Source organism: Micropterus salmoides, unplaced genomic scaffold (genome assembly GCF_014851395.1).
Source record: "Micropterus salmoides isolate LMB-PRFRI ecotype aquatic unplaced genomic scaffold, ASM1485139v1 Ms_hic_scaffold_11, whole genome shotgun sequence".
Lineage (NCBI taxonomy): Eukaryota > Metazoa > Chordata > Actinopteri > Centrarchiformes > Centrarchidae > Micropterus > Micropterus salmoides.
Window position 1 is genome coordinate 24305580 of NW_024040152.1, and position 21487 is coordinate 24327066.

The 21487-nt window shown below is 38.5% G+C and overlaps 1 protein-coding gene across 10 annotated transcripts in view; it reads left to right on the plus strand.

The window, feature by feature from the left end:
• Positions 1-21487, plus strand: part of cobl (cordon-bleu WH2 repeat protein) — a 61834-nt gene that overhangs the window by 6508 nt on the left and 33839 nt on the right. For 2 of the 10 annotated variants that reach the window (XM_038711924.1, XM_038711932.1), the window contains exons 3-9: positions 8779-8973; positions 12812-13022; positions 13385-13423; positions 15226-15454; positions 16803-16847; positions 17538-17626; positions 17956-18027. In XM_038711924.1, coding sequence (XP_038567852.1) covers positions 8779-8973; positions 12812-13022; positions 13385-13423; positions 15226-15454; positions 16803-16847; positions 17538-17626; positions 17956-18027 — 880 coding nt within the window. Of the gene's footprint in view, positions 1-7436; positions 7645-7799; positions 7919-8778; positions 8974-12811; positions 13023-13384; positions 13424-15225; positions 15455-16802; positions 16848-17537; positions 17627-17955; positions 18028-21487 lie in introns of those variants that run through there. The other 8 variants (XM_038711928.1, XM_038711934.1, XM_038711926.1 and 5 more) reach the window with 7 other exon arrangements.

The window sequence follows — 21487 nt, forward strand, 5'->3', positions numbered from 1 at the left end:
TGTTCTTGCTCTGTGCACAGATCAAAGCAGTATAGACTCTCTGAATATTTTCACTCCAAAGCCTTGCTATGATACATTGAAAACATTTGAGACATCTAGACTAGTTGTATTTATAGACTGTTGTGCTCCTTGGCCCCCACTACAGTATCCAACCTATTTTCTGCTATTTGCAACCCTCTGTCCCTGGTGAAAGAAAGCATTGGCAGACACGTTTAACAACAAAGTATGCTTCAGTGCTATCAGTCTCCACTCCAGTATTGTACAGTTTATCTATCTGTCCTCTTAGAATGCAGCTGTTATGGGGCTGCTCAGATTTATTTCTGGATGCCTGCAGTCACATGTTAGTCACTGTGGTATGTGGGTTTGTCAGAGAGGAAGACAGACGGACTGCACGTGTGTGTGTGCAGATTGGATGTGGACCAAGTGATGTGCCTCAGCAGTGGTATTGCCTGATAGGCAAAGAGGGTGCCTGATAGGCAAAGAGGGTGGAGTGCACTTTCTTTTGCACAAGTTGTGGTGGTTTTGAAGTTTTTAACACTGGTGCTATCTTTTATCTTGAATATGGAGAAAAAAAGTGTTACCACTTGTGACACCATGTGACACCACGTAAGTCATTTTGCAACAGGTGTCCTTTTCAAAAAGTGTTATTAAACCATAGAGCACATTTTGTATGTACAAATGTATGTTTGCATTGCTGTCTGTAGATATTTTAGATATACTTTTACTGTAGCCTTTCTTTCAAATCACAGGTGCCAGTACGCTGTATTACAGTACCTGTAATATAATTGTTTTTCTCGTCAGCAGGAGCCCTCTCTAACTGAACAAACAACTTTGGGAATAGAGAATAGACTAATTATCATTTCCTGCTGTTCTGCTTCTATGTTCTATGTCTTCTTCCTTTCTTCTCTCATGTTAGACTCCGCAGAGCTACCCTTTTCTATTTCCCTTTCTTGTTGCTCTCCAGCCATATGGGGCTTTGTGCCACCTGAGATTCTCTCATCCCTCCCTTTCCAAACTTCAGCACCTTCCTTTCCTTTTTCCCTCCATTCTTCCTCTGCTGTGAGCCTGTTTGCCACAGTGCAACGCTCATATCTTGGTGCACATTTACATAGTAAATGCTGAAGTGACTCAATATTTTATACAATTAGGAAACACCGGGACACTGGGATCTCGTTTTGACATTCAGGTTCTAGAGTCGATTTGAAATGTCAGAGGATCAAGACCATTAGTTAAGTAGATCAGCTGTTAAATATGGACTGCAAAAGGAGTTAGCTCATTTCTTGAGTGCCGAGCTGCCTAAGCGTAATGAATGTTAAGAACACCTGGTTTTTCCGTGACTGCCCAGGAATACACAGGTGAAAACTATGGCCCTTTATAGATGTCTCTCAAAAAATCAACCTCAGTCACGAAAGGATGGCTGAAGATCGCTGAGATAAAATAGGCTAAATGGTTTGAAACTGAGATGTTAAGGAAACAATGGAAATACTCGTTGGCAAAGGTCTACAGAAATATCAATCATATTTGGTCAAGTGAGGTCACCTGAGGGAGGATAGACATGTATTTTTCCAGCTGGATGACAGAAGATAAGTTGGCTTCCTGCTCTTATTTTTGGAGAATTATTGTTGTCTTGGAACATGTCTAAACTATTATAGCATGCTTCTGTGTCACTGGTCACAAGTGGACAAGATGACTACATGGGTCATGAGAGGATGGGGTGGGCTGCTGTTACAGTAAGTGGATTTCTCTCCTTTAAGGAGGTATGAAACAGATACTCCTAGATTGCTGACTTAACCTGAGGTCATTTAAATGAAAACCCTTCAAATTATTATATAAGGGCTGTATGTAACATAATTGATCCCAATGGGTCACAATTCATTTAGCACCTGAGGTGTGGTGTTTTCTTTAAATCTCCCTTGGGTTATTATGTTACTGTTACTGACTCTGCACTCCTGTTGAACAGATTGTGCCGAGCACTAACCTGATTGTTTTAATAGTGGTATAGAAGTCGTCACTTGATAATAAGGTGAACCAGGTTACATACAACCTGATGATCCATTTCAAGATCATTTGAAATGCTGGGACTTGATTTACACTGCATCCTCTATAAAACATGCTTATTGTACTGATACAAACAAGCAAAGAGATGGGATTTATATACATATATATATATATACACAGTATATAAAATACTAAATTAGTATTACTTAATCATTCAAATGTTGAGAATGGTTCATGATTGTATACAAACTGTAACCACAGACTGTTGACAGCTGTCCAAGAGTGGAGCAAAAAGTTGTTACACCAATACAGCCTAACAGACCCCAAGGCATTAGGTCAAACTGATGTTGATTTATATAACTTAAGGAGCTTTTTTGATTGTAGAGAATTATGTTAATGAGTTATATTAAAACTATTATTGTGGAAGGTTGTCAAATCTGCCATCCCTGTCATTATACACCGCATGTATCCACATTATGCAGCATTCACTCACTATTCCACTGGTCAATGCCAAGAATCACATTTGTTAGACCTCAAAGATATGCATTTGCTAATATGCAAATACTTTGTTGAGTAACACTGAATGTAAACATAACTTTTGTTTGTTTACAAGAAAGTTTATCTGTGATTAATTTTGATTATCTTTCACATAGGGCGGGGCGATATGGCCAACAAAGTTATCATGAAAGAGAATTTCATATTATTCGATATTGATAATTATCTCGATAAATGTGAAAAGTCACTCAGGAGCTAAAAAAAGCCTTTAATCTTGGTTGGTAAATTGTAGTTTTAAACTATTCTTTGTGGTCAGAACATGACAAACACTTGCCAAACACTGGATGATTTCACAAATCTGATGTAGAACATTCAAAACAATTATGATAAAATCTTTTTTTCAACAAATATGCATGAATAAGTAAAACATTTTTTCAGTCCCTTTTGCTCAACAAAATAAATAAAAATAGAAAAATTAAGTGCAAATTTGAGATTCAAATTAATTAAATTAACATTGCCCAGCCCTACTTGCACACCGAACAAACTAAAAATGCTTCAAAATTGGTGTAATTTTTCCCTTTAGAAACTACAACCACAAAGCAAATGTGAAGTTAAAACTGCACAGAAAAGCAGATTCACAGATAAAGAGTATATATATAGTTTGTACTTCAGTGCGCTCTAAACGTTCTGCATTTTTTACTTGCTATGGGGCCAGCGGGGAGTTTGTGGTGGACCACCCCAGTAGGGTGGGGTTTTTAACCACATGGCTGGTAACATGAGCATCGAGGCATATGCTAAACTAGGAGGCTGTAGGCCTAGCAACTGCAAACAAATGCTTTACCGGGCTCATATGTCTCCAATACTCACTTCTAAAACAGAAAGTCTGTCTTCCTGTCTTTCATGGCTTTCTGTCCCTGCTCCTTTATCTTTCTCTTGGTCACTCACCCATTGTGTGTACTCAAAATCCACAGCTGCTACTAAACGAAGGGACTGCACTCTTCTGTTGTCAAGTGGGGTAAATATAGGTTTCCATGGGTACGCCATGACACCCAAGGGGTATTCTGACTAGGTAGTGGGGCGCTGTGTGTGTGGGTGTGAGGGGAGTGGCTGATGGTCCAGGATGTGTATCATTCACACTGTGTCCAATGCACAACAGGAGGTTAAAAGTCAAGTGTGCATGCAGGCAAGTGTGGCATGTGTGTGAGCTTATGGGCAGGGTGTGTGGCACTCAGGGATAAAACATGCACACTTGTTTCTACTCTTCACTGATCTGTCTCCCAAATAATATTCCATGATTTGAAGACTCATTCAGGAATAAGACAGAATGGAGCTGTAATATACTGTAATATACTTTTACAGTACTACAACTAAAGGTTATTTAGGTCTTTTGGTATTTAGTGACTGGCTTAAGGGTGGGTGGGGTCCGAGGTCAGGAATGGAACCACCATCATTACCAACCCCCGCTACCAAATGAGCTACTCCTTTTTTTATTCTCAAACTATCTTTGAAGTCATCAACTGGGAATGAAACATTGCCTTGTCAAGCTATATAAACATGAATGTGCTTCTTCAATTCAATCTAGCTTTATTGGCATGCAAAACAACAATAAAACTACAAATAAATTACAAAAGAACAATTTATTTTATACAGTTTACATGTATACAGCTTCTTCAAGCAGATGCAGGTATTGTAGCTGCTCAGCAGAGCACCACGAGGTTCTACAAAGTTTCAGTAATTTAAAACAGACCTGCTTTGAATATAGCTAGACATATGTTTGATAGGACAGATTAGATCTGAAACTTCTAGCATTTAGAAAAGGTTAGGCAATTTTGTGTGTATGTGTGTGTTGAAGACAGCCAGCCAGCAAGTGTTTTAACTTGTCAAAAGAAAGATCTTGTAGGACAGTTGAAATATTGTCTTATACAGTGTTTATGTTACTCAAATAAACAATGTCACTGGTGACGTTTATTTTTACATCAATTATATGTCATACAGTTTTGGTTTCATCCATTGTTTATATTCTCAGAATGCAAGTTTTTCATAGTGAATGTAGGGCAGTCAGCGCTGTGATTTGGGCCAATTAATCTAATCTAAATTCCCAGTTGGATGTCTTCATTAGAAGATAGTGGCTCATTGTTTCGGTGATCCTATTGTCTGACACTAAACAGACTCTCATCTGATGGGATGTCCATGTCTCAGGCACACGTCTGTCTATCTGTCTCTCCAACTGACTTACTGACTTCATGAATGTTTGTGGCTCTGCCTGCTGCCTTAAAGCGTAGTTTCATTTATTCACTTGCACAGCAGACTTTGTTGTTTTAAAGTAGGCCAGTCTGTCTGTCTTTCTCATGCAGTCGTATTTGTAGCATTCTGTACCACTGCATTGCTGGTATCAGTAGCAGACTGACTGATCCTTTTATTATATAGGAATTGCTGACTGAAAGAAGAGAGTAAAATACCATAGACATACAATCATTTGAAAGTGGCAGGAAATAGTTTTCAACTAAAAAACAGACCACTTGTAAATGGAATTTGTTTTGGTGGCGTTGGTGCTGACAGAGCACAGTTCAGAGCATAAAATAATATATTCCGTTATTTTTATTGGTTATTTTTAAGATCTTCCAGAGTGGGACATTTTTAGGCCATGTTTCCATGGCTGGGATTAATACAGTCACTGACAGTTCCTTCTTTCCTCAGCAAAGAAACTTAGGTAGTCTCTAGTGTGTCTGAGCTGTGTAATGTAATTTAACTTCTCAAGTAACAACAGAAATCTGACTCTGACGTTCATGTATTTGCATTGCATACATATCGCCAAACCTGTCATTTGAACAGAATTTAATTTTTGCTTACATCTTTATGACACCTTTTCCATTTCTCTCCGGGACAGTGCTGAATTTGTGCAGTTAGCATAGTTTTTTTTATTTTCATTCTGTCCCGTATTCACACTGATCTATAACAACCACACACATGAACACACAAACTGAGTCGTACTCACACACAGACTTGATTTATCCTAACAAGGAGTGAGCATGGTTGTATTTGGGTCAGGGAGGAGGTAGCCTGACGTTCACACACACACTGTAAATGCACTTCCATACACACAGACGTGCAGACAGTGAGACTAATCCGTTAAAGAGGCTAGCACACAGACCGCAAAATAGGGTGACTGGTAGGCTGTGTATAGGCCCACGTGTTACATCATTACTTACTATTCACTGAGAACAAAGGTAAGGTTATAACAGTTTTTAAATATAAATAGCTCATTTAAATATTACAGATACCTTTCTTTTGCTGTCATTAAAGGCCATGTTGACAAGAACCAAAAGTTCCTAGTAGTAAGCTAAAACACTTGTATGTCTGTTTGGATTAAGACAACATCAAAGTCTGACCAGCTAGAATGTATTACTGACTTAAAGAAACACAACACCGTTGGGTGATGATTGACCTGCACTTGATGCCATTAAGAATGATATCATATACACCTGATTCAGACATGTGTCATTGTTTGATTATTGCTCCACAATCGACACATGGCACATTCTATGTTCAGTCATAGATGGCAACCAGCATTATCGCAAAAGTGCACCATGCACTGACTTGTAGGAGCTAAAATACTAAACTGTAAATCTGGTATCCATTATACTTTTTAGAAATATTCCTTTTAATATATCAATCTTTATGATTGAGTATCATAAACTACAAAATTGTCTCCTGACACATTGAGTATTAAGTTTAAGTTAATGTAAATGAGAGAGTCCAGCTTTTGAGAAATGTTGATTGGCCTGTCAGTTTGTGATTTCCTGTTTGAAGATACAAAACATTTTACCATATCTATACTGTAGTTTTATAGCTTATGGCTTTATATATTCAGCTGCTTTCCACATTGTTGTTACATTATTATATTTCAGTGTTTACATGAGATGCCGGATGAATTACCTACTGTGGAGACTTGATTGTAGTATATTTAGTACTTGATGATTTTAGTATATGCTCCCATCAAATAAGCGAACGAACTGACTTGTCTTTGTTGTATTATATTTGTGGACTCACGTGTTGTCCTGGAGGATTTTAACATATGAGTCTAAAGCACCTTTGGTAGTTTGATTTAAATTTAGCATTTATTTGTATTAGAGTCTTATTTTTTAAACGTTTGGTAACATTCATTTGAGTGGCATAAACAGCTCAAGCCAGAACAGATTTAACAGAGGATAGTGAAATAAAAATATCCTTGTTAATGTTGTTTGGTCAAGTGAAAATAAGTGAGTGGATCTGAAAGATCCATTAGTAACCTTGTGTGTGTGTTGGAGCCCATTTGTAACTCAGTCCCTGTAGCAGTGCAGCACTACTTTCCCCTGCTGGAGCACAGGGTTTCCTTGCCCTACGTTCCTTGCTTCTTCTATACTCTCTCACCCTTTCTCTCTCTGTTTACGCTTGCTCATTCTAACTCTGTGGGAGACGAGGCTTTTCCTAAAGGAGTCTTTGTGTGTGTTAGAGAGAGGGTGAGAGAGAGGGAGAGTGAAATGTTATGGTGAGACAAACAGCAAGAGAGAGGGAGAGGAGGATACTAGCTGACTGTGTTAAGCCTGGCCGGGGCCCAGTTCCACAGTTCCACAGAGCCCAGATCTGTTTACCTTCGAAAACACAGACTCACCAGAAAATTACCAAAATCTCGTACATTTACAAAAACATAAAAACACATATGTTTTTAAATGCATATTTAGACAGAGCACCATGCAGTTAGTGAATTGAAATTATCTACACCACAGATTATGCTCAATGCTGTCAAACCCTTAAGTATAGTCTGTCAGTCCCATGATGTATCCGCTGAAAAGCACTTTCTGCATTACACAATGAGTCAATGACACTGTGGGGCTTGTGGGTGAGAGTTAGTTGATATCAGACGTAGCCGTTAATGGTTAACTGTAGCCAGGTTAGAGTCCGCTCACTGTGTTCCCAGGCATTCTTCCTTCACTCTGCTCTCCTAGCCTTTACACTGGGAAGGAGTACCTAGAAAGGATACTGGATTATACACCACTTGATACACATACACATTCACTCCGAGAGTGTGCCTAATCCTTGGAACTGGATTTATAAACAGTCTGATATATAATACTTTTGGAACACTTAATCATCACAAGGATTGTTTTTGATGTGAGTGGCATGTTTTTTTTGTTTCTTAATTTTTTATCTAACGCTAATATTTGTGCTGTGAAGACAGAGAGGGAGTGTGCGTGCTGAAATGTGTGATATAGAACAGCTATTTGTCATTGTTAGCAGAATGAAGTGTTTGTTTTCTGTCTAATCAGCTGTCCCTGTCCGGCTAAGTACAGTTTATGTTGAGCCGAGGTCAAATGTGCAAAGAGCAGCATCTCGTCGCCAGCATGTTATTGACATCTGCCACATCGCCACCCACATGAGCTGTTTTGTGAGTGTAGTTTTTTTTATGGTTTTCATAGAGCTATTGTCAACACTCTAAATTATGCATGGTGTGTACCTGAGCCAACCAAAAACCTTATGACCCTCTAAATATTGCGGCTTTGAACAGTTTTTGGTGCTACACAAAAGTTTATACTTTTTTGTATGACTGAGTTTGTGTTTAAAAACACTGCCTAGGCCTGGAATATTATCGTTTATTTAATCATTTTGAAAGCAGATATTGGTTATGTGACATTAGAGTATTTTGAAAAGTGAGTAAGAGTGATTAAAGACAGGGTGTTATTATAAATGATTAAATAATTATTCATATTATTGTCAGGAACAGATGGAATAAGCAGCTGCTTACAGCTAGATCATATTGACAAGCAAAAGGGTCATCTTAGCATATCTGTTGACAGTTGTGTGATCTTAATGAAGAGAGAGACTGTGTCACAAACAGAAAGACAGAAAAAAGTGATTGGTATTCAGGCTGCTCCTGAGGTCATGGTAGTGGGTTGTGTTCATTAGGTTGTTATGCTGTGTAACCAAGACTGGACTCAAGAAAAACAAAAATGACTCATTAGGAACCAAAATGATCTTTATGATTTATTTGTTTCAATAGGAGTCAGAATGGGAAAACATTGCATCAAATGAAAAGGGCGTTTTGCTTAAGAATCAATACACTGTTTACTTGACTTAATCAAAACATCATGCATCTATCCTTGATAGATCAGATAACTGCTTCATGAACTCTAAATGTGATATCATTAAATGAATGCCTGTTTTTTTCCTAACATACATATGATGTCAGAAACTACAAGGAAAACGTTAATAAGATTTCTCCTCTGATTGTCGTTTCCTTTGTCGCAGGAGGAGAATGAAGGCGCGTGCCCCACCTCCGCCGCTGGCTCCCCAACCTGCCCCACGCCACATCTTCAGAAACACTGTACCTGATGGAGGAGGGACATCAGGCATGGACGCCAAGGAGAACATGCTGAGGCCCACTGTGGATTTACAGCTAACCCTACCACAGGGATATCAGACCTCTGTAACTGAGGATGGCAGGTGAGAGGACAGAAGGGGCACACATTTACTCTGACTGTATCACTCTCTTTCTAGTGTTTTTATATTGCAACCAAATTGTTTTCCTCATGGATGCTGTGTTATTTGACTCCAACATGTCCATCAATCCATCCATATCTACAGGAAATTGTTAATATCTATAAACATGAAGATCTTAGTTATTGCTTAGTTGAGCAATATAATTTTGTTTTCTGACTGTCAATGCTAGTCACCTGACAAACAGTATGAGACCTGTTTGTCTTCTGGGTCAGTTTGGGTTGCTGTGCCAGTGGGCCTTGTCAAAGGGTCCCATTCAAGCGTTGTCCCAGAGAGTTGACAGATGAAGGCTGACCTGCTAATTCTCTCTACCCCTAATGAGATTCTCTCCTTTGAGGCACAAAATCAAAGATGCCTCCCCTAGTACAGAACAACAAGGTGCTCTTCTAATAACCATAGTCAAGCTTTAGGCCAGTAGGCATCTCTGTGCTACTTCTCACTAGAAGTAAAAGTAAGTTGTTTTATTATAAAGGGAACTTTCTAAAGTTAAACATGTAGAATGTTTTGGTAAACGGGCATTTCTGGTAATGGAATATTTGAAATTGCATTTTCAGATGGGCTGTGTTTACAGTAAGGAAATTAGAACCATATACGGTAATAGTTTATATGGTCATAGGCAGAGTGTCATAAATGTACACATACAGTATATCATAAATAGCTGATGCTAAGTAGCACACCCAACCATTACTGCGATCAATTTATTGTGTGAACATGGACAGTTAAACAAGGTGAATTAAGATAAAAATACTTTAAAAATACAGTAAAAACAATAGATAATGTAGTAACATTTGTGTGGCACTGTTATAGGAGAATTGTAGGACTGGTGCTAATGTAATATTACATTCCTGATTGTAGTATTATACTAATATTGTGTCTTTACAGTATAATGTATAGTTTGATTTTCCAGAATTTCAATGTGCACAAAACAACTTAAGGTACGATGTGTAAGAACTAACAAAACTCTCCATCTGTCGAATTCATACTCCAAAAAAACAGCACATATTAGGTCATAACTACTGCTAACTGCTGTTAGCTAGTTAGCTCAGTTAGCCATGCAAGGCAGAGAGGCAGCGACAGCATGTAGAGCTAGACTATTTTTTAGCATTAAGGGTTTGTTTTGAACAAACAACAGTTAGGGATTGTTGGAGTAGTGGAAAACCAAGATGCTTTTGTCGAGTTTTATTTTGTTTCTGTCGAGTTTGAATGAAGTGTGTTCTATGATAACGACAATTAGTTTGGTTTTGTTTATTTATTAGACTAAAAAAGCTTGTGTAACATAGCATAGTAAGAGAAGTGCAACAAGGCAAAGTAAAATCCAGAAAGGGAGTGAAGTCCAAAACACAATCAAACAGGATACTTAGACTCAATAATTGAAACAGGAACCAACCAGGAATCAGGCGAGGAAACAGACTGGCTGGAAGAGAGGGTGAGGTAACATATGAGGATAAGCTTCATGATGTACAATCAAGTGACGTTGACGCTACAAAACATTTCAACAGTGATCCGACGCGGACTGAACAGAACACAGGGATTAAATACAACAGCAAACGAGCAGTGCAGGAGCACAACGAGACATTATGAAACAGAACGGGCAGCAAAACTAGACACACACAGCGAACGCAGATAACTTTAAAACAAAACAGGAAACAGCATAACACTGAAACACGGACTGAATAGACAAAGCACTCAAAGACAAAAACGTAACTTAACACAGACAAGGACCCGAACGTACTTTCATCAAAATGAAGAAATGGATAAGGACAAGAAGAAGACAGACCGACAAAAGGACCAGGATGACTGAAACGGAACACAGAATGCATGAATTACCAAATGGGCAGAACTCAGGACAGGAGCACAGGACCAGGATGAATGAGCATATAAAAGCTAAATGGGGGAAAAAAATTAACTAGTAAATGGAACTAAAACACAGAACCAGGACTAAACACTAAGGCAGGAACTAAAACACAGAACTAAGAAAAGAAAACAGGGAATGAAACTGAAACGGTAATACCGTAAAACTTTATACTAATAGCCGAGTCCCAAATAGCCGCCTACCTCCTTTACTGGCCTGGTGTGGGAACACATTTTGACAAATAAATGTCTGCCTCAATTAAACGCTTGGGCTAGTTTTTATAGAAGTTCTTTGGATGTATAAAACCTCTTAAATCCCACGGGGTTGCCCACTTTAGCTGCTTCTAAGCTGCTTAGATCGTTAATACAAATATTAATGTGTTTTGTGGGGGGTTTTTTGTTTTTTTTTTATAAAAAAAAAATAAATAAACAAATATTAATGTTTAAGCGCATGATCAATATGTCGGTATGGACATGCTACTCATTGTTAGATTCTCCACAATACAACTGTTCAGTTCATTTAACAGAAACAACAAGACCCAAAGTCTAATTCTTATAGATTTAAACTGTTTCATAGTAGTTTCAGTTTTGTGCTAAAGGAATTAAAGGCCTGTCCCAAATAAAGGCAGGGTCAATTCAGTGATTTTAGCAAATAAAAGCCTGTAATGTAGCTTGTCATGATTGGAAAATGTGATGATGTTGAAGTTCAGTGGGAATCAACCAGGGAGGTTAACAGGTGAAAATGTGACATGTATTCAGTACTACACTGGATGATTTCTTTCTGTTGATTATGTTGTTACTTATTTTTGATGAACATGCAATCTGAAAAATCTTCATATAGCTGGGGTAGGAAATGTTCTTTGAAATTCTCCTTACATTCCAACAACAACAAATAAATCAAATGCTCTGACACAAAAAAGGAAAAAATCCAGTACCCGTGGTTGTCACAGGACTGTAATAATCACGGCCAATCACTGGCTTACTTCCCTGTCTACTTACCTACCTGCACTCTGTCCGTGCACTCAGTGCTCGTAAAATGTCTTTTGGGGGAGTGACTTAGGCTGGAGGCCTGACGGGAGAAGGTGGGATTTCTTCGGTTGGATACTTTCAAAATCTAGCTGTCTCTTGCTTGTTGTCCAATGTTGCCTACCCCAGCATTGAGAAGCACAAAACACAGAACACCGGGTCTGTTGATTGCAGATTGTCCTTTTAGTTAGACTATCCATGCAATAGTGATTGTCAATGGTGTCCTTTGTAGTGTTATCTCTCAGTTCTGTCATCTGATCTGGCTGCTTCTAGAAAACACCGGAGACTGGTCTTGGTTTCTTTATCTGAGGATTGACAGGTAGTGCTATAGCCGCCCACCCCTCAGTGCAGACATCAGAACTTCTCCTGTGGCTTGATGGACATAAGTGGTGTCATTATTTCTCTATGCCACTATGTTTTGTCCACTGCCCTTTTATTGCAGGATGCTCTTTAGAGTTTCTGTCTTGATAAACCACACAGATTAAATCTACAGTATATGATAAGTGGCTTCTCTGACTTCTGATGTTTTTGGGCCTTTGTTTTCAATTCTCCTGCAAAAGCTACATAGGTAGCATTTTGCTCTTCATGTCACAATCTGTGCTTTTGCCATTCAATCTACATCAGCTCAATGTTTAAAATCATATCCCTTGTGCCTATCAGTTAGCCATCCACTCTAAGGGCATCAGGTATGAGTGTTGTTGTATGAAGTAATTAAAATTGTCTTTACCATACCTAAAGCTAGATAGGCTTTGTAACCCTATCTTCTCTCCTGCCTCCCTCTCTTTCTCCCTCACTCCTCGTCACCTCCTGTGGTTCTTTCTTCCAAACTCCCTCCCTCTCTTCCCCCCCCTCCCCTCTTTTTCACTTTTTCTCTCTCCTCCCTTCTCTCTCTTTCTCCCTCTCTCAGTAAGGCGCTGATGGACCTGCTGGTCGAGCTGTGTAGCCGCTACCACCTGAATCCTGCACTGCACACCCTGGATCTGCTGTCACCCGAGGGCCACAGTTTGGGGTTCAAGCCCAACGCGCTGCTGGGCTCCCTCAACGTGGCCTGTGTCCTCATCAAGGAGAAAGTTTGGGAGGAGAAAGTGGTGCGCAGACCGGCGCCCAAAGTGCCAGAGGTGAGAAACGGCTTAGCCTGATACTGTGATCTGGATGTTCTTTTTGCCATGTGTGCTTTGTATTTAGGATTTTGTACATGTCACAGCATATTTAAAACCTGCTGAAATTATGCTTGTCAGCTTGGATTCTTCTGGGTTTTAATGGCAGGGACAACTAATATTTGAAAATACGAGTGCAAAATACCCCAAAGCTATTTATGTTTTGTTGTAATTTAGATTAATGTAGTACAGAAGACCAGTGAAAAAGCCGTCAGTATAATAGTTGTGCAGTTTACATGTACTATATGCATAGATCCTTGCCCCATAGCCTTGTGTAATGTTCGTCCCTCCCTTCTCTACCTTTTACTTCTGACCGCTGGCAGGAGGCAAGGCCAGTGAAACCTGTAAGGGCCCATGCTAAGGTAGGAAGCCAGTTGGGATTAAACTGACCTAGTATGACATTGGAGTCAGTTCTTATATGCCGGACTTTCAGTGTTGTGTGCCTTTTTTGTCCATATCAGCTATATTCCCCTCTGTCTTGTTTTTATATCATCTGTTTTTACAGCTCACTTGCCTGATCTGAAGTTATAAATACTTATTTCTATTGAGCATTTGTAACTTTCTCTCCCCCCTTTTCTCTGCCTCTCCTTTGCTCTCCTCCTACAGTTTGAATATTTGATGAGTGCCTTACCTTTAGTTACCATGCATTATTTCTCTGCTCTTCTCAGGACTCACTGGCTGCTCTCTCTCCCTTTGACCTTACCTGTCCTTAGGCCAGAGACTGAGACTATTCCAGACACAGCTGTCAGTCATCCCTCCGTTTTATCCGTCTTTTCATTGTACCACACCAGTGTCAGCAGTTAAAATGCAATTATTTAAGTGTGATATACTGTACTCTACTCACTGTTGTCAGTTTATTAGGTACATCCAGCCAAAATGAATGCAGTCTAATACAACAGCCCTGTAATACATCCTACCTTCATGAAGATGTTGAGGGTTTTGTTGGAACTGTTTGAGAAAAGTGTTGATTTTAACTTAATGATCATTTTGGAGTTATGCTGTTAAATTGTATTGTGTTTCTAATATTAAATCTACATTCTTTAATATGAATGGGGTGGACAAATGTAAGAAACTTGTTTCAGTAAAATGAAATACAATATAGCATCTGTATAACTTGACTTGATAACTTGTTCAATTCAACATAGCAAACTTCAGCCTGATATAACAGTAGCTTGGTGCCTTTTACTGGTACATGAGGAATACAAGAGAAGAAGAAACAATGACAAAGTGAACAGATGGGATTTCAGTTAAATTAAACCCCTTTATAAAGGACTCCTGCTGTTCTTCTCTTATCTATGATTAGTCTGCGGTCTATCAGCAACAGTTTTGACTGTGACACTAAAGGCTTACTGGGGAAGTCTTGTGAAGCCATGTGCTCTGAGTGCTGTCATGTAGTTGAAGCACTTTTCCCTGTAGTGATACATAACATTGAATGTCACTTTACTTGAAATAAAAAAGCCACTGAAGTTGAAGAGCCATTTTATGAATTCTTCAGACTCTGACTTCTGAGTGGCTTGTGTGTTTTTATAGAGGCTGATGTGAACCACTTAATGCTGTACAGTCTATATCACTTCTCTATGACAGATAACTTTGTAGTGTTGACTACCTACACACACACACACACTGACACACACACATCCAAGATCATATGCATGTATGCACACCCAAATGCTCACAGGAATCATCATCTTTAGTCTAATAAATGTTCCTTATTCTGTCAGCAAGCTTGCGTCTTTCCATGTGTGGATGTATTTTTCTGTCTTTGCTCCTCTCCGCACATTTCACATGTTTTGTTCTCAAATATATTTATTGTCAGACAACAACTTGTTCAGTTTACCCATACTGTCATAATCAAATATATCTCATATTTGTTAGGTCAGCCTGTAAGATTTAATTCATCTTAGTCACCTTATTTCTTCGATGAAGGCCAACTTCTTGATCTGAGATGTAGCCAGTGGGACCTCCACTTTGAGTAGCTTTTTACACTCTTGTTAGCTTGCTTATTCACTGCAGTTCAGTTATTTACAAGAAAATATGTTTCTGTGAATGCAGAATGGGAAGATTTCTCCAATGGCCACAACAGTGCCATAATAGCCTTTTATCTCATACGGCTATTAGGCATTTATGTCTAATGTTTCCCACCATTCTCCTCTCTCTGTTTCAGAAAACAGTACGTTTGATGGTGAACTACCACGGCAGCCAGAAGGCAGTGGTACGCGTCAACCCCTTGGTACCACTCCAGACTCTGATACCTGTCATCTGTGACAAGTGTGAATTTGAGCCTGCACATGTCCTGCTCCTGAAGGACAGCGTCAGCCGCCACGAATTATCACTGGACAAATCTCTGACAGAGCTGGGGATCAAGGAGCTCTATGTACACAATCAGAGTCTAGGTAAACCTTAACCACTGTTTTTGTACATTTCATTTTCTGTTTGGGGTTCAGGGGTTTATAAATTACTGAATGTGCAGTGTATATATTGAAAATGAACTTCCCATTAGAGAGCCACATCTTTCAAAAGTAAAATGATAATTTTATAGATCAGGTTTTAATGGGAGAAATTTGTTACTGTTGTATTGTTATTTTGAATTAAATCCCGATATTGGATGAATTAATTAATCAATGAATTAAAAATGAAAAGAGCCCAACCTAATGTTCTGTGGTGGCTAATGTTAGTAAGCTGATTAAAGCAGATAACATATGCAATCATGAATGGCTCATTCAGCCATTTATATATTATGAAATTAACATCATTCCTATGAATATATGTGTGTGTGGGGACAATAAGTGAGCACAAATGCTCACTTGTTTCCACTCTTTAAGAACTGATTTAGGACAGACCCCCATTTCGCAAATTTAGGTGGCCTGTATAGAACAAGCGCATGTGTTGCTTGACTCAGATTAAGCCTGAGACCCTACCATCTACAGAGCACGCTGCCCTGTGGCTGCCCTCCAACCGTTCTGTGGGTGAGCACAGGAGGAAAGAGCATTTTTCTATCAGGAACATAAAGTTTGACTTCAACAGTGTTTAATCAACTTCATCACCTTTTGCCAGATTATATGGTGTACAATCAGAAAAGAGAATAAAAGACATATTGTGCCTAAGCAGGAAGCTAAGGAAGGTATGGATCTCAGGCAAACCCAGCCAATAGCTGGTTATAGCTAATAAAATAACTAATAACTAACCAGCTGCAGGTATAAGCTTGTGTTGTGTTTCTTACTAAATGTATGTTCTTCTAAATGAACCTTGGTAAATACAACATGTCCCTTGGGGGTAGAATAATTACGATTCATCATCCTTTATCTAGTAGGGCGTTTGGTCTAAGATCTGATGTTAGGATTCATTACTTTGGTAACCATAACAGTCCACACCCACTGATATTTATAGATATTGCCCGAGTGTGATCTTAAAGGAGAAGCTTATGGTTTATGGTCATGAAGGATATAAGCAGGAACATTTCGGCCATTATGTAATTTTTATGGTCAGTTGCTGTTATGTAATCGTTATATATTGGTTTTCAACCTTTCACTGTTATTATGAAGGACATGTTACCTGGATCATTAAGAAATCTACAAATTATTTAAGTTGTGTCATGGTTAGTAAATATACACCAAGTGTTTCTTCCTCTGGTTGAACACTATCAGCGGTGCTGCAGTGTTACAAAAGTACAAATACAACAGATGAAATTATTCTTATACTTAAGTGACTTCATGTGTTTATAAACCTTGTCATATTTTCCAGTTCTCCAGCCTAAAATGGCTTCTGCCCCAGCTCTTACCTACTCAGGTATTAGTCATGATAAGTATTGTCTGTCTTATTGTTGCTGGTTTCAACCAAATGTAGCAGTTTAACCCAACATACTGCTGTTTGCTTATTAACCCTGCTTTTGTACTTGGAGATTGTGCGTTGGACATGCATGTTTGCTTGTTAGTCATTGTCTTCAGATAAATTAGTTGTTGGTTTGGTCATTATAATTTTGATACTGATGTTTGTTAACATCATCAATCTCAGTCATTTTGAAATGATTTATTAGAAACTTAGTTTGCCTCTGCTTTTCTCAGAATCCAAGATACCCGGTAGTATAGCTATGTGATTTATTTTTTTTAATGGTTAGTTTACCTTCCCTCCCTGTCCTCGAGCCAACAGTGTTCACGGCACATTCTTACTTACTGCACTATAGACTGTGAAGGTTAGCAGGAGGTTGTATTTGAGAAAATAAATGTGTAGCGCCCTCTGCTGAGAAACTCATTAGATTATTCTGTTCATTTCTTTGTGAATAAAAATATGAGCAGTATGTAGACTATTCCAAAATGTCTTTAAGTGTCCAATAAAATGTTTATCAAGTAATTAATTGGATATCACAGGAATCAAACCAAACTGGCTTACATATGAGAGTGCACTGTAAATTCACAGTATTCTACTGTCATGTCCAACTCCTCTCCTCTTCACTTCCTCCTCTTCTTTTTCTTTTCTTAGACTCCATTTGCTCCAGCACTGCCAGTTTGGGCAGGGCAGAGAAGAAAGGCCTGCTGGGTATCTTCCAGTTCAGCAGGAGGAAAGTCAAGGTAAGACTCAAAGTCTCTTTCGCTGTTTTTTGGCGGTTTGTTGTATTTACAGGGGAAAAAAAGTAATAGTGAAGTTAATATTGGTCATGTATACCCAATATTACATTAGGATTATTGAATTAAGAGCAGCATTCATGCCATTATGCCACAAAGTTTAAAAGTGACTTAAGTGCCATGAGAAATGTGAGGTTGTGTAATTATTTACAAACTAACCTTGAGTAGTAGTAGTGCATGCCATTTATACTTACTTAAACTGATGAAGCTGAGGCAGGCTAAATGCATGGCTGAACAGTTGAATGCTGCATGTTAGCTGTGCCTTCCATTTGCAGACAGAGACAACATCTATGGACATGGATGACTGTGATGATAAAGTCATCCTAAATACAAACACAGAATCCAATGTAAGTATTACTAATAAATCGACACAAGTCCAGATGTGATAAGTGAAGTCAAAGTGGGATTTTGTTTTGAGGCATTCCAATCACATACTAAGGTCTAACACAACAATAGGTACACCTGTACAATATAATACAAACCAGTAACAGCACAAAATACAAACAAACCTCAAACACTACCACATAGTTGGATCAACACTTCTTTGCACTCCCAACACAAACTGGACAAGCTAAACAAAAGTAGTACTTGGGTGTAGGTCAGTAGTATTGGATTTCATCACTGGGTTGGGGGGTTCCTGTTGTTACGTGCATTTCTTGCATGGCTGCTGATACTCTGAAAATGCATTCAGCCCGATGTATAATATAGAAGCATTCTCTGTTAACAGTACATAATGTTTTTTTCAAACAATATCCTGTATGACTAATGCCTACTGTATCTATCTTCATGGTAGATTTTGATCAACCACTATAAATGGCACATTAGAGATGCTATCTCTGCACTATTAAGAAATGTTGATTGGGTGTGTCATGTTGCACAAATGCTGGTTGACAATGTCACTATCATCAAAGCATATCACTTTAGTCAATAGTATAATGACCTTCAAGTTTCCTGGGTGATCAATACATTTCCACAGTATACCAATAACAAAAAAATGTGTCAGCTTCACAAGAATGAACACTCAGGCTCTGACATTTGTAGTTTAAATGTGTAGAGAGTTATAGGTTTAAGCAAAATTTGTTCGATAAATAATAAGTCAATCACTTATTAGTTCTTGTCATTAACAAGAACAGTAAATAACTGGTGGTTATACTTGGTATTTTTTTTTCTATTGTCATCAAGTAATTGTAATGCATCACTTTGTTTTTACTTTTCACATTTAATACTCGCACATGCTTCATAGTTGTTCCTTGTCTCCCAATGGAAGTGGAGAGGGCAAAGCTAGCATGAGCCATAGAGTCACAATTGCCACATTTATAGGAGATGCACTAGGTTGAAATATATAGCTTTTAAGCCCAGAGCCAGCTTTACAGAACAGGACCTTGTTGCTCCTGTACAATCGAATGTTGAGTTGTGTTTATGTGCACTGATGTCCTCCAGATGGCAGCAACTGTCTCCAGTCAGCAGTCTGTTAGGTCCAAAGGGGAGTACTAATGAAGCACTTGCCCCCACTTTTTTTTCTTTCCTACAAGTGAGCACTGAATAATAAAATGGCTATAGGGAATAGTGTTATATAGTAATATAGCTTTTATCCTACAGTCACCATGGATGAGGGAGTGTACAGTCTGTGCCCTTTGACAACCATGGTCCCAGAAGCAACCTATATGACTGATCAACTTAGAGGAGATTTGAGGAGAATAAAAACTGGAATTTCAAAAATGTTGGTAGATAGGAAGATTTGAACAAATATCATTCAGCTGAAAATAAAGATTGATTAAGGAATTTTTGATCATAAAAAAGACTAACAACTAAAATTGTCTGGAATTTTACCGAAATATTTACCCCCTACATCCACTCTAGTGTGTGTGTTTGAAGCGTTCATCTATGTTAAAACAGATGTACATTTAGATGCTGCATTAAGCAGCTCTCTACCTGTTATATGCATAACTCAATCACGTTAATTTGATTTTGAAGCCATGAACCTCAGTGCAGCTGCAGCCACCATGGCTCACCCCAGATCAATATGGCGTTTGATTGTATTAGCTAGAAAAACGCTGCCTGGCTCACTCTGCTTCACTCCGACTTCTCTAACCTTCTTCTTCTTTGTTCTCAGGGTTTCCTTTTACAGCGACCATCTGGCTTTCCAACGTTGAATCATTTTCATTGTCACCGTTATCATTTATTAAGTAATGTGTGCGTCGGTGCTTCTGACCACACATTTTCCTTTTGAAAGAAATTACAAAAATTAATACTTGAAAATGAAAAGGGGGAAAAGATGGTAACAGGGTATTAATTAAACTAATATATACAGAGGATGTAATTTGCTGTGATGTGAAATTTCTAGAATATATTTAAAACACTGAAATCTATTGAAGACAGGGGGAGCTCATTTTTATTTATTCATATTGCTATGCCTCAGCCATGCCTGCCTTTCCACTGAGCTTTAATGCAATGTTTCTCAACCAGGGACTGTTATCAGACCACACACATGCATTTGTACACACAAGCAAGCACACACATATAGACACACAGTGTTATCACCCTGAAGTGATCAGATTACCCCACCTTAGCTACATTAGCACTAAAAGCCCAGCCTCTTATCTCTTAATTGTTCATTAGGGGCTAAGATACTGTGTGTGTGTGTGTGTCGGGGTGTGTGGTCTTAAAACACTAACATGATCTGAGAGCATCATGTTATAGCAAAGTGCTGATTCTGAAGCAAACTGACTTAGTAAAAGTAGCATATTGTCCCTAACCACCCACTTTTAGGTATAGGAGTTAAACAATATCATCGACTTTATTAGGAAGGTCTTCCTATCTGTCCAAATCTCCTAAATTCATACAAACTTCTTATGGTATTCACAATTGTCTAAGATGAAATTTTACGAGTTGTGATGTGTTTGCTGTTCATTTTTTGGAGGATGGTTAAACCTGCTGGGTGGAACTTTTGTCTCCCTTCTGGCAATGAGAGTGATTACACAAACATCTTCTGAGATTCAGAAATAGTTACAAACATACAGAGACATAACCACAGTTCCAAGACAACGATCCATTTTTTAAGTAGAGTAAATGAAATGGCTACATAACCTTCTTCAAATATTTTACAAATACCAGCCTGCCCAAGAGCAGTCTTCCATCAGATATTTGTCTGATGTGGAAAAGCTACACCAATGGTAATCTGTGTCCTCACCGTCGGTTGCTTTCTTTTTTTGACTGTAATCGTTCCTCTGAACTACAAGTTTCTTTTTTATCTTGAACATCAGAAACTTTTCTTGGATGCTTCTTAGGTTTTTCCGCCATAGGATCTGCCATACTCCTAGTTGCTGAAACCTATTCCATAGTTACGGTCGCGCCAGAGCCATTTAGAAAGAGAAAGAGAGAGTGGGGTCATCTCTGTTCAATTTACCATGGACTCCATTTACATATACATTAATTTGCCCAATAAAAACATGATTATACATGAAAAGATTTTACAGAAAGTGGAGGTTTTCTAGGATTTTTCTATTTATCAATACTCTACTATGAAGATGCATTTTAAGTAAATGGATATCACTATTGTGGTTACAAGTACAAATGTGTACAATTGTGACCTTACCCAGCCAGCAGCAGTGCTGGTCAGAGGTGAAACGGACATTCATCCAGAGAGGGCAGTGAAAGACTGCTTTTCTGCCTGGTGTTATTCTGTAGTATTTCATAAACCCAAACAATCATGACTCTATATATATATATATATATCATTTTGTCTTCCTCAATAACTTATATTTAGTTAAGCCTGTAAATCTTCTAAATATATAGAAAACTGCTTGT